General features: G+C 41.2%; 1 protein-coding gene across 1 annotated transcript; it reads left to right on the top strand.

Annotated features, from left to right (window-relative positions):
• Positions 1-10,428: 10,428 nt before the first annotated feature.
• On the top strand, positions 10,429-15,072 carry snai2 (snail family zinc finger 2). Its single transcript, XM_063041755.1, has 3 exons — positions 10,429-10,800; positions 11,020-11,613; positions 12,329-15,072. Exons 1-3 carry the CDS (start codon positions 10,722-10,724, stop codon positions 12,508-12,510), a joined length of 855 nt encoding a protein of 284 aa, XP_062897825.1. The 5' UTR covers positions 10,429-10,721; the 3' UTR covers positions 12,511-15,072.
• Positions 15,073-17,162: the final 2,090 nt, after the last annotated feature.

Here is a 17,162-nt window from a genome sequence, read left to right as displayed (position 1 = left end):
TCAGAGTTGGAGATGAGGTTGGAGTGAGCGGAGTGGAGGAAAGTTGAAGTAGAGCTGTTTCGGAGCCAATCTACCTAAACCAGGAGCTAGGTTTGATCCATCTAAGCACCCGGTTTACGTAGATTGGAAAGGTCAAGTATGGGCTGGAAGCAGCCCTGAGCATATCACTGTGGTGGAGTCTGGGGCTGAGTGTGGGAAAACGACCTGGTGCTTGGACAATTTAAGTGCAAGGCCAGATAGTAGGCAAAGAGGTAACAGATGGTATACGGAGTCTGGAAGTGTATTGTCATAACTTGGGAGTGCTTGTGCAGGATTCCCTAAAGGTTAATTCACAGGCTGAGTCTGTGCTGGGGAAGGCAAATACAATGGTAGCATTCATTTCAAGAGGACTAGAATATAAAAGCAAGGATATAATGTTGAGACTTTATAAAGCACTGGCAAGGCCTCACTTGGAGTATTGTGAGCAGTTTTGGTACTGGATTTCAGTAGGGGCAATTTCTAGAGTGCCTTTTAGATGGCTTTTTAGAGCAGTTCGTGGTTGAGCCCACTAGGGGATCAGTTATTCTGGATTGGGTATTGAGCAATGAACTGGAATTGATTAGTGAGTTTAAAGTAAAGGAAACCTGAGGGGTGTGACCATCATACCTGAAATTTGAGAAGGAGAAGGTAACTTCGGATGAATCCGTTTTACAGTGGAGTAAAGGGAATTACAGAGGATTGAAAGAGGATTTGGCCAGAACTGAATGGAAAATAACACTGGCAGCAGAGCAGCAATGGTTGATACTTCTGGAAGCAATTCGGAAGGCACAGGATGTATACATCTCAAAGAGGAAGAAGTATTCTAAAGTTTCCCAGGTGCCGGGCTTAGGGACATCTCGGATCGCGTCCACAGCATCGTAGAGAGGGAGGGAGAGCAGCCAGATGTCTTTGTACATATTGGTACCAATGACATAATAAGGAAAAGCAATGAGGTCCTACAGAAAAAATTTGGAGAACTAGGCAGAAAACTGAGAAGCAGGAGCTCATTTTCGGATTACTACTTATGCCACCTGCTAGTGAGGGTAGAAAAAGGATCATTTGTCAGATAAATGCGTGGCTGAGAAACTGGTGCGGGGGGCAGGGCTTCAGGTTCTTGGATTATTGGGATCTCTTCTGGGGGAAGTATGACCTGCACAAAATGGAGTGGTTGCACCTGAACCCGAGTGGGACCAATATTCTCGTGGGCAGGTTTGTTAGAGCTGTTGGGAGGGGTTTAAACTAAATTGACAAGGGGGTGTGAACCGAAATAAAGGGACTCAGGATAGGATGGATGGTAAAAAAGAAAAGATAGCGTGCAGTCAGACTGTCAGGAAGGGCAGGCAGATGATAGGACAAAATTGCAGCCAGCGGGATGAGTATCAGTGCATTAGGGATGCAGAATCAAAAAGGGTGGCAAATATAGCACCCAAAGTGCTATATCTCAGTCCAAGGAATATAAGAAATAAGGTAGATAATCTTGATGCACTATTACAGATTATCAAGGTATGATGTCATGACCATCACTGAATCATGGCAGAAATGGCTGTAGATGGGAGCTGAATGTCCAAGGTTACACGTTGTATCTGTGGGAGTGAAAGACAGGCAGAAGGGGTGGCGTGGCTCTGCTGCTAAAGAATGACATCAAATCAGTAAAAAGATATGACATAGGACATAAGCTTTAAAAAACCTACAGAGAGCAAGTAAAAGAATCATTAGAAGAGAAAAGATGAAATATGAAAGCAAGATAGCAAACAATATCAAAGTAGATAGTAAAAGCATTTTAAAGTATGAAATAAATAAAAGAGAGCTGAGAGTGGATATAGGGCCGCTAGAAAATGAGGCTGGAGAGATAATAACGGGGGACAAGGAGATGGCAGATGAAATAAATGAGTATTTTGCATCAGCCTTCACTGCAGAAGACACCAGCAGTGTGCCAGATGTTGTAGTGTGTGAAGGAAGAGGAGTGGGTGCAGTTACTATTACAAGGGAGAAGGTGCTCAAAAAGCTGAAAGAACTATGGGCACATAAGTCACCCGGATCAGATGAACTGCACCTTAGGATTCTAAAAGAGGTAGCAGTAGAGATTGTGGTGGCATTAGAAATGATCTTTCAGAAATCATTGGACTTCTGGCATGGAGCCAGAGGACTAGAACATTGCAAATGTCACTTCACTCTTTAAGAAAGGAGGAAGGCAGCAGAAAGGAAATTATAGACCAGTTAGCCTGACCTCAGTGGTTGGGAACATATTGGAGTCTATTGTCAAGGATGAGGTTATAGAGTACTTGATGACACAGGACAAGATAGGACAAAGTCAGCATGGTTTCCCTAAGGGAAAATCCTGCCTGACGAACCTATTGGAATTCTTTGAGGAGATTACAAATCGGATACATAAAGGGGATGTTGTGTATTTGGACTTTCAGAAGGCCTTTGACAAGTTGCCACACATGAGGCTGCTTACCAAGTTACGAGCCCATGGTATTACTGGAAACTTACTAACGTGCTTAGATTATTGGCTGATTGATAGGAGGCAGTGAGTGGGAATAAAAGGATCCTTGTCTGGTTGGCTGCCAGTGACTACTGGTGTTCCGCAGGGGTTGGTGTTGGGATTGCTTCTTTTTATGCTGTAAATCAATGATTTAGATGATGGAATATATGGCTTTGTTGCCAAGTTTGCAGATGATACAATGAATGGTGGAGGGGCAGGTAGTGTTGAGGAAACAGATAGGCTGCAGAAGGACTTAGACAGATTAGGAGAATGGGCACGAAATTAAATACAATGTTGGAAAATACATGGTCATGCACTTTGGTAGTAGAAATAAATGTGTAGACTATTTTCTAATTGGGGTGAAAATCCAAAAATCTGAGATGCAAAAGGTCTTGGGAGTCCTTGTGCAGAACACCCTAAAGGTTAACTTGCAGGTATAGCTGGTGGTGAGGAAGGTAAATGCAATGTTAGCATTCACTTCAAGAGGTCTAGAATGCAGGAGCAGGGATGTGATGCTGAGGCTTTATAAGATACTGGTGAGGCCTCACCTTGAATATTGTGAACAGTTTTGGGCTCCTCATTTTAGAACAGATGTGCTGGCATTGAAGAGGGTCGCAAGGATGATTCCAGGAATTAAAGGGTTATCATTCAAGGAACGTTTGATGGCTCTGGAATTTAGAAGGATGAGGGGATCACATTTGAAAAATTTTGAATGTTGAAAGGCTTTGACAGAGTAGATGTGGAAAGGATTTTTCCCATGGTGGGAGAGTCTAGGACAAGAGGGCACAGCCTCAAGACAGAGTGGCATTCATCTAAAACCAGAGATGCAGAGAAATATCTTTAGCCAAAGGGTGGTGAATTTGTGGAATTTATTACCACAGGCAGCTATGGAAGCCAGTTTGTTGGGTGCATTTAAGGCAGAGATTGATAAATTCTTGATTGGACATGACATCAAAAAGAATGAGAGAAAGTCACGGAATGGGGTTGAGGATGGGAAAAATGGTGACGATTGAATGGCAGAGCCAAATGGCCTAATTCTGCTCCTATGTCTTATGATCTAAAGGCAAGATGACACAACAGGGCTAACAAGAGAAGTCAAAGTCAAAGCCAACATAGAAGCCAAAGAGAGGACATATAGTAGAGCAAAATTTAGTGGGAAGTTAGAGGATTGGGACGCTTTTAAGACACAACAGAAGGCAACTGAAGCAGTCATTAAAAACATAAACATGGAATATGAAAGTAAGCTAGCCAATAATATTAGAAAGAATATCAAAAGTTTCTACAGATACGTAAGCGTAAAAGAGAGGCGAGAGTGGATATTGAACCACTGGAAACCGCTGCTGGAAAGGTAGTAATGGGGGACGATGAAATGGTGACAAACTGAAGTATTTTGCATCAGTCTTCACTGTCAAAGAGACGAGAGATATAATGGAAGTTCCGGGAGTCATGGATCATGAAGTGTGCAAATTTTACCATAAATAGACAGAAGGTTCTTGGGAAACTGAAAGGTCTGGAGCAGTAAATCACCTGGATTATAAGAACATTAGAACATAAGAAATACGAGCAGGAGTGGGTCACCTGGCCCGTCAAACCTGCTCTGCCATTCAATAAGATCATGGCTGATCCGGCCATGGACTCATCTTCACCTACCTGTCTTTTCCCCCATAACCCTTAATTCCCCTACAATGCAAAAATCTATCCAACCTTGTCTTAAATATATTTATTAATGTAGCTTCCACTGCTTCATTAGGCAGAGAACTATACAGATTCACCACTGTCTGGGAAAAGCAGTTCCTCCTCATCTCTGTCCTAAATCTACTCCCCCAAATCTTGAGGCTATATCCCTGAGTTCTTGTCTCATCTACCAGTGGAAACAACTTCCCTGCCTCTATCTTATCTATCTGTTTCATAAATGTATATGTTTCTATAATATCTCCTCTTATTCTTTTGAATTCCAGCAAGTACAGTCCCAGGTGATTCAATCTCTCCTCATAGTCTAACCCCTTCATCACTGGAATCAACCTGGTGAACCTCCTGCACCACCTCCAAAGCCAGTATATCCTTCCTCAAGTAAGGAGACCAGTATCCTATACAGTTGCAGCATAACCTCCCTGCTCTTAAATTCAGCTAAGGCACCGATGACCCCTGTTTCCATCCAGGGAGTCAGTGTGGACATGGTGGAGGATTACAAATACCTGGGGATATGAATTGATAATAAACTGGAACACTGAGGCTGTCTAAAAGAAGGGTCAGAGCCGTCTCTATTTCCTGAGGAGACTGAGGTCCTTTAACATCTGTCGGACGATGCTGAGGATGCTCTACGAGTCTGTGGTGGCCAGTGCGATCATGTTTGCTGTTGTGTGCTGGGGCAGCAGGCTGAGGGTAGCAGACACCAACAGAATCAACAAACTCATTCGTAAGGCCAGTGATGTTGTGGGGATGGAACTGGACTCTCTGACAGTGATGTCTGAAAAGAGGATGCTGTCCAAGTTGCATGCCATCTTGGACAATGTCTCCCATCCACTACATAATGTACTGGTTGGGCACAGGAGTACATTCAGCCAGAGACTCATTCCACCGAGATGCAACACAGAGCGTCATAGGAAGTCATTCCTGCCTGTGGCCATCAAACTTTACAACTCCTCCCTTTGAGGGTCAGACACCCTGAGCCAATAGGCTGGTCCTGGACTTATTTCCTGGCATAATTTACATATTACTATTTAATTATTTATGGTTTTATTACTACTTAATTATTTATGATGCAACTAACAAAAAACAATTTCCCCCGGAATCAATAATGACTATGACTATGACTATGACTATGAATCCCAATGGCAATGAAGGCCAACATTCCATTTGCCTTCTTGATAGCCTGCTGCACCTGCAAACCAACCCTTTCCGATTCATGCACAAGCACTCCCAAGTCCCTCTACACAGCAGTATGCTGCAATTTTTTTCACTATTTAAATAATAATCTGATCTACCATTTTCCTTCCAAAAAGGATGACCTCAAATTTACCAACATTGTTCTGTACTCCAGCTGCCAGACACTTGCCCACCCACCGACCCTATCCATGTCTCTCTGCAGACTCTCCGTATCTTCTGCACAATTTGCTTTTCCACTCAAGTTAGTATTATCAGCAAACTTAGATCCAGTACATTCAGCCCCTCTTCCAGACCGTTAATGTATATCATGAACAGTTGCGGGCCGAACACTGACCCCTGTGGCACACCGCTCACCACTGATTGCCAACCGGAGTAACACCCATACAACCTAACTCTCTGCTTTCTATTAGTTAACCAATTCTCTATCCATGCTAATACATTACCCCCAACTCTATGCATCCTTATCTTATGGATAAGTTTTTTATGTGGTACCTTATCCAACACCTTCTGGAAATCCAAATAAATAATGTCCAGATGGTGTACACCCCAGGATTCTGAAAGGGCTAGCTGAAGATATTGTGGAGGCATTAATAATGATCTTTCAAGAATCACTAGATTCTGCAATGAGAAGAAAGGAAACTAGAGGCCAGGTAGTCTGACCTCAGTGGTTGGGAAGATGTTGGAGTCAATTATTAACGATACGGTCTCAGGGTACTTGGAGGCACATGATAAAATAGATCATAGTCAGCATGGTTTTCTCAAAAGAAAATTTTGCCAGACAGATATGTTGGAATTCTTTGAAGAAGTAACGGGCAATATAGACAAAGGAGAATCGGTTAATGTTGTATATTTGGATTTTCAGAAGGGCTTTGAAAAGGCGCCACACACAAGGCTGCATAACAAGTTTACAAGCCCATGACATCACAGGAAAGATTCTAGCATGGATAAAGCAGTGGCTGATTGGCAGGAGGAAAGGAGTGGGAATAAAGGGAGCCTCTTCTGGTTGGCTGCCCGTGACTAGCGGTGTTCCACAGGGGTCTGTGTTGGGATCGATTCTTTTTACCTTATTTGTATATGTATATCAATAATTTGGATGATGGAGTTGATGGCTTTGTTGCAAAGCTTGCAGACGATATGAAGATAGGTGGAAGGACAAGTAGTTTTGAGTAAATAGAGAGGCTACAGAAGGACTTGGACAGATCAATAGAACGAGCAAAGAAATGGCAGATGGAATACAGTCTCAGGAAGTGTATAGTCATGCACTTTGGTAGAGGAAATGCAAGGGTTGATTATTTTCTAAATGAAGAGAAAATACAAAAAACTGGGATGCTAAGGGACTTGCAATTCCCTGTGCAGGATTCCCTGAAGGTTAATTTTCAGGTTGAGTCTGTGGTGAGAAAGGCAAATGCAATGTTAGTATTTATTTTGAGAGGACTAGAATATAAAAATAAGAATGTAATGTTGAGACTTTATAAAGCACAGGTGAGGCCTCAGTTGGAGTATTGTGAGCAGTTTTGGGCCCCTTATCTTAGAAAGGATGTACTGAAGCTGGAGAGTGTTCAAAAAAGTTCACGAAAATGTTTCCAGGATTGAATGGCTTGTCATATGAAGAGTGTTTGATGTTTCTGGGCCTGTATTCACTGGAATTCAGAAGAGTGAGGGGTGACCAGAGTCCTCCAGGTTCCGATGCTCTCCTCCCCTGACTACTAGTTGATTATTTTCAACTGTGTCTTGCTTTAGTTAGCAGTGTGCCTGCGCCTTGATTTACTTGTCTATTTAAGTTCGCTCTGTTTTGTTCATCTTTGCTCAGTCTTGCCTACCCTGTCCTAGCCTGCATTCTGTACTAAACATGTTTAATTTTGCTGATGACACCACCACCATTGGCTGAATCGAAGGTGGCGACAAATCGGCATATAGGAGGGGAGTTTGAAAATCTGGCTGAGTGGTGCCATAACAACAATATCTCACTCAACATCACCTTAACCCTCACTCAATGTCTCTCTCTCACTCAGTGCCAGCAAGACCAAGGAGCTGATTATTGACTACAGGAGAAGGAAACCAGAGGTCCATGTGCCAGTCCTCACTGGGGGTTCAGAGGTGGAGTGGGTCAGCAACTTTAAATTCCTCAGTATTATCATTTCAGAGGATCTGTCCTGAGTCCAGCATACAAGTACCATTACAAAGAACATATGGAAGCAACTCTTTCTTAGAAGTTTGTGAAGTTTTAGCAAGTCACCTTAATCTTGACAAACACTTATGCTGTAAACGTGCAGTGGAGAGTATATTGACTGGTTGCATCATGGCCAGGTATGGAAAAGCAATGCCTATGAATGGGAAAGCTTACAAAAAGCAGTAGTTACGGTGCAGTCCAGCATGAGTAAAGCCTTCGCCTTCATTGAGCACATCTACACGGAGCACCGTCACAGTAACGTAGGATCTGTCGTCAGGGACTCCCACCAACCGGGTCATGCTCTCTTCTCACTGCTGCCATGAAGAAAAGGTACAGGAGCCTCAGGACTTATGTTACTAGGTACAGGAACAGCTATTACCCCTCAACTATCAGGCTCTTGAACCAGTGGTGAAAACTTCATTCAACTTCACTTGCCCTATCACTAAAATGTTCCTACAGCTTATGAACTTGGGTCTCAAGGACTCAGTCTCATGTTCTTGATATTTATTGCTTATTCATTTGTTATTATTTTCTTTTTGTCTTGGCATACTTTGTTGTCCTTTGCACATTGGTTGTTTGTCATGTTGGATGCAGTCTTTCATTTGTTCTATTGTGTTTCTTTGTACTTACTGTGAATGCCTGTAAGAAATTAATTTTAGGATTGTATATGGTGACATATATGTACTTTGATAATAAATTTACTTTGAACTACTAGCCAATCATCAAGTTAAGATTCTTTGTCCAATTCCATTCTTGTCTCTGGTCTTCTCTGTACTGGGTTCAAACCCAGCCTGGCAACCTCCTCTGTTACAGTCTACTATTAGACATTTCAGCCCTGGGGAAAGATGCTGACTGTTCATTCTCATAACCTTCTAAATATCTATCAGTCTCTGCACTCCACGGAAAACAACTCCTTATATCACGTCCTCTAATCCAAGCAACATCCTGCTAAACCTCTTCTGCATCCTCTCCAAAGCCTCCACATGATGGGGCAACCAGAACTAAAGGCAATACTCCAGATATGGTCTAACTAGAGTTTTATAAAGCTGCAACATAACTTCCCGACTTTTGAACTCCAGTTCCTCAACGAATTAAATATTGAACACAGGATTATCACTCACATTCGTGAATACTAAAAATGAAAGGATGTCCTCCATATAAAGTGATCAACAAGTTAGAAACATATTGTCACTCTTTGCCAACAGGTTCGTTTGCTTTCCTGCTATTTCCAGCCGCGTGGTGGTGGCATTTGATTATTGAAATCACTTGCACCCCCTTGTCCTGCAGTTCAGCGCCTTATCCAGCAGGGAGGGCAGCATGAAGACACAAATGGTAGCGCTAAACCGAACACTTGCCAAGATAGAACTGGAGACAAATGTTTGCACCAGTTTATGGAATCTGCATGGTTTGATCCTCATACCTCCTTCCTTCAACTGTTCCGCATGTGATCTACCCGACAACAGCCTGCAGTCATGTGGCTAGACAGGTGCGAGTAGTCGTTTAAGAAGACGTTTTGCAGACTAATGTTTTCCGATGAAACATCTGTATGAACAGTGCTTGAACATGAAGTGAATGGCCCGTATCTGCTTAGAACAACTGCACTGAAAATAAAGTTAGAATTCGTATTGCTTCCATAAACATTTAGCAATATTTTTTAATAAATATTGGTTAAACACTCTGTTTCGACCGTTTACTTTCTAAAAACTTCGCTACATCGGGAGACGCGTATATTATTTGCGCTTTGCTCATATAAAATTCGTATTTTGTTTGAATTCAGAACTTTGTCCTAATCCACGTTTAAGTGAATCTGTCCCGATACTGTTTATAACATCAGTCCAAAAGGTCTAATTCCCTGCAATACCGATCAGTTAAAATTAACTTTGATTTTATTGACTGTTAACTTTACGTCGCGGTGACAATCATCCTTGAAGTATAGTATATCTGTACGTGAAACTACACGTACAAAGTGGGGCTTTCACTTACAATATGTTGGAATTAATTAAAACACGATGGCCGTAACACCGGCATTTGTTTCTCCCCTTTCCATATGAACATTTTAATCAAGTTTTCATCCACTTGCTTCGAAGTACATATTTACACTTGTTTGTAATACATATTCACAAATTGTAATATTGTAATATTACATTGTAATATTTCAAAGGTATTTTTAACAGTTCTGTAAGATAGGACATTTTAAATTCGCAACAGAGATTTATCATTAATACGCGCACGGAACATTTCTTATTCACAATCACCATTGCACCAAAAATGTCATTCCAATCTGACTTGTAGATTTCAGTCGTACTTCTTATACCCAAACATAATCGTTATCAGATAATATAATATTCAAGCTCGGCATCTCCATTTATTCAATCTGCCTTTTAATTTTTTTTAGTTACAGCAGGTAGGCCTATCATAGCTCGGGGGGGGCACATTTTGGGGCTAATTAATCCTTTAATTCACGGGACGCGAATGTTAGTGTTCTATTTGCCTGACTATTTTTCCCAAGGAAAACGTAATGCAAAGATCTGGCGTCCCCCCACCCGACACTTTTTTTCTTTAACACATCTGACTTCCAAGACTCCGTTTGAAAGGTGTTCGTCCCACTTGACGCCAGGAGGGATAAACACCATGTGTATCAGACCAGGCAGTGATTTAGCAGAGGAATGCGCGTTCTCCACGGGGCAACAAGTCCTGACAACACCGACTCCCCCGCGACGCCCCTCTCCCCGACACTCAAGCAGCACGTCTCATCCCAGCACCTGTCGCTTGGCGCGAGGTCGGCCTCCGCCAATCCCCGCCCCGCGCCCCTCCCCGCAACCATCAAAAGGCGGCGCGCCATTGGCCAGCCGGGCGACAGATGCAAATCTGCGCGCGCGCGCCTTCCCCTTGCACCTGACTCTGGAGTATTTACAGCACATTGCAGGAATGTGCTGCACTCGCGGCGGCTGCACTGTCTTCTCCTACAGTACTCTGGCTGCAAGACCACCGGCAACTCCACTCACTCGCCTGCAGCTTCAAACTCTCGACAACCAAAAAAAAAGTGCCGGTGCTTTCGCTTTCACCGTCCTACACCTCAGGATTATTTCGTAGAAAATATTACTTAATTCTTCCTACCGCCCACCCATCACCATCACCCCAGACCCACCCCCCTTCCCCAAAATGCCGCGATCATTCCTAGTTAAGAAACACTTTAGCACCAGCAAAAAACCAAATTACGGAGAACTGGACACGCAAACAGGTAAACTGTGGTCTTGTTGCAGTTATGTAAAGGAGGTGCACATAACGATGTATGCAATCTTGGGTTTGGTGCAAATGTTCAGAGAAAACTGCAAGATTTAGTAATTTGACACGAAATACCGTTAAAATTAGTGGAAGCAAATGGATCATTTAAAGTCGCTCTATTTAAAAAGCACCATGCTTATAAATGACACTGTGTATTTTGTGTTTATTTTTGCAGTCATCATTTCTCCCTACCTGTATGAGAGCTATCCGATGCCTATAATTCCTCAGCCGGAGATCCTGAGTTCAGGCGTTTACAATCCCGGGAGCGTCTGGGGTAGTGTCTGTTCGGCCCTGCTACCCTCTCCTGTCCCTAGCGACCCTGCACCTGCCTCCGAGTACACGGCCATTCAGCCTTCGCCCCTCAGCAATGGAAGCATGTGCCCGGCCGCCCGGCTCAGCCCCCGGCACCGGTCCAAGTGCGAGCGGCTCACCGGGGATGCCAATGGTTCGGAGACTTCGGGCAGCGACGAGGAGGAGAGGATCGGCCGCAGGGGCTCGGGCGAGAGCGCGGTGGACGCGGAGAAGTTTCGCTGTAACTTCTGCAGCAAGGCGTACTCAACTTTTTCAGGACTGGCCAAACATAAACAACTACACTGCGACGCTCAGACACGAAAATCCTTCAGCTGCAAATACTGTGAAAAGGAGTATGTCAGTTTAGGAGCCTTAAAGATGCACATCCGGACCCACACACTGCCCTGTGTGTGTAAGATTTGTGGCAAGGCGTTCTCCAGACCGTGGTTACTGCAAGGGCATATCAGGACACACACGGGTGAGTGTGGCTCCAAGTGTAACGGGACGTGTGCTACTTAAGCTGCTGCCGTTTACCTGCTTGACGCTTATATAAGCAAAATATTAAATACAGTCTGGCACGCCATGTTATTAGTAGATATTCTTGCCAAGGATCAAATTGAATGCATCGTCGGAAAATGTAGTGGGGGCACAGTCGCTCTGCTTATCGAGTTTTGCGCTTGTTGCCACCTTTAAGAAGGAAATGCGCAGTTTCTAAGTGTATAAAATGCATTATAATAATCGAATTTATTTTGAAGTTGCATTTAGGATAAATATTGACAGATTTGTAAGAACCGGCTCAAGGCTTGTTGTAAGTGTACCAGAAATGTTGTTGGTGATAAATTTGAGAGCAGTTGTCCCTTTAGGAACGTGTTTTCAGAAAAAAGAATGGTACTGATGGCCGGATTACTGCTGATCTAAACGCACCTGCCACCAAAAGGCATTATTAACATTTCCATCCTGCTCTAGAACTCCCATCAGCTCACAATGAATATTTGACAGCTGATTTAATTTTAACCTCTGAGTTATTTTATAAAGTGTGGATACTATAAGTTAATGGAACTTCAAACTCGTTTTATTTTATTCAAGTAATTGAAGTACACTTGTATAACAGAAATAATAACAGCAATTATGTTATAATCTAACAAATCTCATTTTTTTTTTAAAAGTCACCCAAATATTTTGTTTCTGTTCAGGTGAGAAGCCTTTCTCTTGCCCACACTGCAGTAGAGCATTTGCTGACCGATCCAACCTGAGGGCACATCTACAAACTCACTCAGATGTGAAGAAATACCAGTGCAAAAACTGTGCCAAAACTTTCTCCAGAATGTCACTTCTGCACAAACATGAGGAATCAGGATGCTGCATAGCACACTGAGAAATGTGGAATTACATTGAGGACTAGTTCTAATTATGTTTTCAAGTTCATTGCCAAAACATCCTAACTGCTTTGTTTCATCAAGATATATTTTTTCAATTATCGAAACAACTTCTATGATTTGCATTTAGGATACAAGTCTTGGAAAATGAGAGTTTTGATGATTCAGAATGTTAAAACTATGCACAGCACCATGGAGTGCAATATCATTTGGAATCCTTCCTCTGTGCCTTCCGTCAATGTAGCTGCACATTGTGTGCATATATAATGTAAATACTCTATTTTTGTATTTGGATTTAATAAGTATGAAAATGTACTGAATGCAGAAGTGCAACAAAACAGACTTAATGGCAAAGATTTATTTGTTACAGCTTGCATGCTGATATGTTTAGCCATGTATTTTCCACCTACTTTTTAAAAAAAAACATGTTTTGACTTTATATAATAAACCTATTTTTAAATATCTCCTACTGTCATATCCGTCTACCAAATGTCAGTGAATGGGATGTTCGGCGTCAGCCAGACCTCAATATACAAATGTCCCTACAGGATAGGTTTTGTTTCTGTGAAATTCTTTGTTAATTACCATCTGTTTCAGATCAAAGTGTAAGGTATTTGGATCCACTAAGTACACCACAGGACACTGTTCAGGAAATAATCATTTTCCGGTTCAGGTGTCTCACAAACTGGAAAGTTGAATTGTACCCCTTCAGAAATATTTAACACATAAACAGGTTGTTAAATATTTGCCCATTATGCATTTTCTTTTAATGCCGTTATTTATGATGGGTATGCCTTGTAGAATCTTATCCCTGTCTAATAATCATTTGTCTGACCTTTACAGCTATGTGTTCCATACTTTTTTTTGCTTTGGAGTTTTCCTTGTTTGATTTATGACTGTGTGCACAACTGAAGTTATGTAAAAGTTTTTACACTCTGCCTCCTCTATTTATACGTAACAAAATTCTGTCTGCCAAAGACCATACACATAGATGCTCAGTGTTGAATATGAGCTTCCCTATTTCTCTGACAGGAATTCAAGCAACTCAGTTTATTTAGTTAGTTAAATATGATGCAGCTGAGTGTTATCTCGGAGCAAGTTAAGTGCACTTCCCTACCAGATACCAGAAATTCCCAATTTATATTTTTCTATGGACACATTCCTTCCCACTGTGTAATTTTTGTATAATAATTTCCTTTAAATGAATTCCAGAAGTTTATTAAAATGTAACATTTAGTATCAAATTAACAGTGCTGAAAATATTTGTTATTAAATGAATTATGGATCAGTGAATGCATTGGGATATGGATTAGATAATCCAAAGAGATACAAAATGTTGAATCCACAAAAATAGACAATTTTTTTTATACTGAGCGGGAATAATGTGAACTGCCTCTTGACAAGTAATTAAATTATGAAATGACGTGGATACAGGAAATACTAGTTTTAACAATTTACTGTAGTCATTAATAATCTAATGATTGCATTAAATTGTTTGTTAACTCCGCACCTGACTAAGGATGTTTTTAAACTATGTCATCCTCTCCAAATATTTAGCTACTAAGAGCTGATATTAATTAAATTGTGGTCAAGGTAGTTATTTGCCACTGAATTGACACCTGCCATTAACTCAACTATAATGGAGTGTTTTAGTTATTCACGGCTGCCAGCTCAGCAGAAATCTAAGGAAAGTACAAGTAAAATTATTATGTATAACAAAATCTTCCAACCTTTAATGTTTTACATGGTGAGGGAATCTTAAAAGCTGCTTACTAAATAGGCAATCTACGTATCAAGTTCTGATGTCTAAAACAATGAACCAACAAAGCCTGTTTACTTTAGACCAGAGTCAGAAGTTCAAACAATGGAGTTTTATTTCTTCTGAGGGTGGAGGGTAGGAAGATGGAGGGGCGAATGCTGTGGTAGACCTGTTCGTAAATCATGGGATGTTTTGATCAGACTGGAGGAAAAGCTTTACTTCAGACTGTACTTACAGCTTGTGAAGCTACCAAATTAGCTTGAAAATTTTCATTGATGTGGAATCACACACAAACTTTGAAGGTTTATATTTTGGTGTTTTGAGTGGATTCTAATCTGTTCTGACTTCAAATTTGTCAGTCATCTGCGCACAGAAAAAAAGCAGTTATTTCACTGGGGCATCATTAAAACACAGCAGCAACTTTGCAGAATCACATACTTCAGTCTATTCCCAGTTACTTCTGGATTTCAGGAAATGGCATAAGACGATACTTAATGTAATTGGCACCAGTTAACTTGTCTTTACATGTAGCTGAGTGTTGATACTTTCAATTTATAGAACGAGAAGTATATTTAGTCATGTGGTCTAAAGGAGACTTAAAATTGACAGCTAAATACTTAGTAAATCAAGAAAGCATATTTTCATGAATCATTCACTTTTTGGTTCTTCGGTACTGCTTAAATGCAAAATATTAAAGTACAAAAATGTGAAATATTACGAAGTAGTTAAGCTTTTGTTACAACAGCTAAATGACAGATTTAGCATAGATTATGATCATATATTCTGAACATGTATCAGAGCTATGCTTGTCACCTACCATTTAAAATACACCTTTCACACATGAAAAACAGATGGGAGGATGGCCTATGTACTGTATGTAAGTGCAAGAAGTGTACTGCATATCAACTAGTGGAACTACATTGGTGAACATAATTAAAACAAAGTTCCAGAGTTAACAAATGACTGATATTTTCCATGATTGTTGCCCTGTTGCATTCTCTTCCACAAACTTTCCATAGTCTGTGAGGTTGTCAATTGGAACCTCCCTGCTTTGTCTAAGTGACTTGTCTATCTAATGTTAACCAGAGCATCTTCAGTAAGGCTTCGCAACCTTCACCTTTACTTTTGTAGACTCCATCCAGACTCCTCACCTACATGCTTTCCCTTAGGGTCAATATACATAAGTACGGTATTTCCTTCTATATTTATGGTGACAAAATCCAGCTTTATTTCTCTGCCACGACTCTTGAACCCTCCACTGGCTCGGTATATCAGTCAGCTTATCCAACACAAAAATGTAAACAACTTGCACTTATGTAGTGCCTCGAATATTGTGAAGCAGTCGAAAAGAGGAATTGGAGGTACTGAAAGGTTTATAAGACCCTAAGGCATAAGAGCAGAATTAAGCCATTCAGCCCATCAAGTCTGCTCTGCCATTTGATCATGGCTAATCTATTTTCCTCTCAACCCCATTCTCCCTCCTTCTCCCCGTAATCTTTATAAGACCATGAGATCCAAACCAAAGCCTGGACAGCTGAAAACAAAACCTCCATTGGAGTGATGAAAATTGGCGATCGGCAAGAAGATAAAATCAAATTTCTCAGGTTTCATTCATAATAAACTACAGATGGTAAAGGTCTTGCACATATGTCAATTGACATGTTGGAAGGAGATTTTAGAGTGTTTTGGCCATAGCCAATGCAAGCTAACTGTACAGAATCCAAACAACTTTCACTGGACTCTGGGTCCTCCAATTAAACATAGTGAAGTGAGCTCCATTATGCACACTCTACTGATGCAATTACTAGTTTTATTCTACCTTAAAAGCTGAACTTCAAATCATGCATTCCCTCAATCACAAAGAATCTTGACTTCAAACTCCAAAATTTTCTCTTCAATCCGGCCTCAAGTTATCTGTTGCTGAATTCTTTTTGCTTGTTAAGAGCAGAGATGATCACTGCAGCATTTTTTTTTGATACATTCCAGCTACCTAGGGCCCATATTCTAGAACTGCTTCAGTGAACCCTTTTACCTCAACACAGAGACAACCTTACTTCCCTTTAATATCAAGGACAGACTGGAAGTGCAAATAAAATAGAGTGGCACTATTTCCTGTTTTGCTCCCATTACTTTCTCACTTGAATACCAGTGGACTTGGTGGAAACTAGGGTATTCCAGTGGGAGCCATACGAGTCAATGTAAATCAGGTTTCAATGCACTCAGTGGATTCTGATGACATTTTTAATTGACTCTGAATGGACACCCAGCTGAGCACCAGGAAAAAAAGCTGTTAGGAAATCAGTGATGCTCTCCAAATTAGTTAAAATATTGTGCACTGGGGCCTGCGATATTAATGATTCTGAATAATTGGTAATTCCCTTGTGCAAGGGAATCAAGAACATTTTATACCCCAAGTTCAAAACCTAGCTGCTGCCACCCTTCTGGTGCTAGTGAGTAGCAGGCAGGCCATTTGATTTTTATTCCATCTCCATCCCACCAGAGACTTCCTACCATCAGGAATGATTTTGTGGCTGGCTGACCCCGTGGCCTGTGACCAGAGTCGTTGAAGGCAAAATCTGTATTGTAGACTATTGTGTGAAATTGGAATCAGTTTCCTTTAAAATTAGATTGTCTCTCACATCTTTAAAGCCCAACTCTTTCATAAAGCTCCAGTGTACTCCTCTAAAGGTACCACAGTGTAATTTAAAACAATGAATTATTGACATTTTGATGCAGATTTCATATCCATATGTATGAGTAGGAGGTTGATGCCAGTTCTCAGAATAATCCCATTCCCCCCGTAACCTATTCTTTCTCAAATATTTGTTCCCCTGATCCTCTTCTCAGTTATACTCACCTACGCTAGCTAAATTCTGGGGCCAATTAACCCTA

This window comes from Mobula hypostoma, chromosome 1, assembly GCF_963921235.1.
Source record: "Mobula hypostoma chromosome 1, sMobHyp1.1, whole genome shotgun sequence".
Taxonomy (NCBI): domain Eukaryota; kingdom Metazoa; phylum Chordata; class Chondrichthyes; order Myliobatiformes; family Myliobatidae; genus Mobula; species Mobula hypostoma.
Note: the sequence above shows the minus strand (reverse complement) of the source record. Positions and strands in the feature narration are given on the sequence as shown.

What these genes read in the sequence shown, in the direction of transcription:
- snai2 (XM_063041755.1), top strand. Translation starts at nt 10,722, where the DNA reads ATGCCGCGATCATTCCTAGTTAAGAAACACTTTAGCACCAGCAAAAAA. An exon ending in AGAACTGGACACGCAAACAG is followed by an intron (nt 10,801 to 11,019) that starts GTAAACTGTGGT and finishes TTATTTTTGCAG; the next exon opens with TCATCATTTCTCCCTACCTG. An exon ending in GCATATCAGGACACACACGG is followed by an intron (nt 11,614 to 12,328) that starts GTGAGTGTGGCT and finishes GTTTCTGTTCAG; the next exon opens with GTGAGAAGCCTTTCTCTTGC.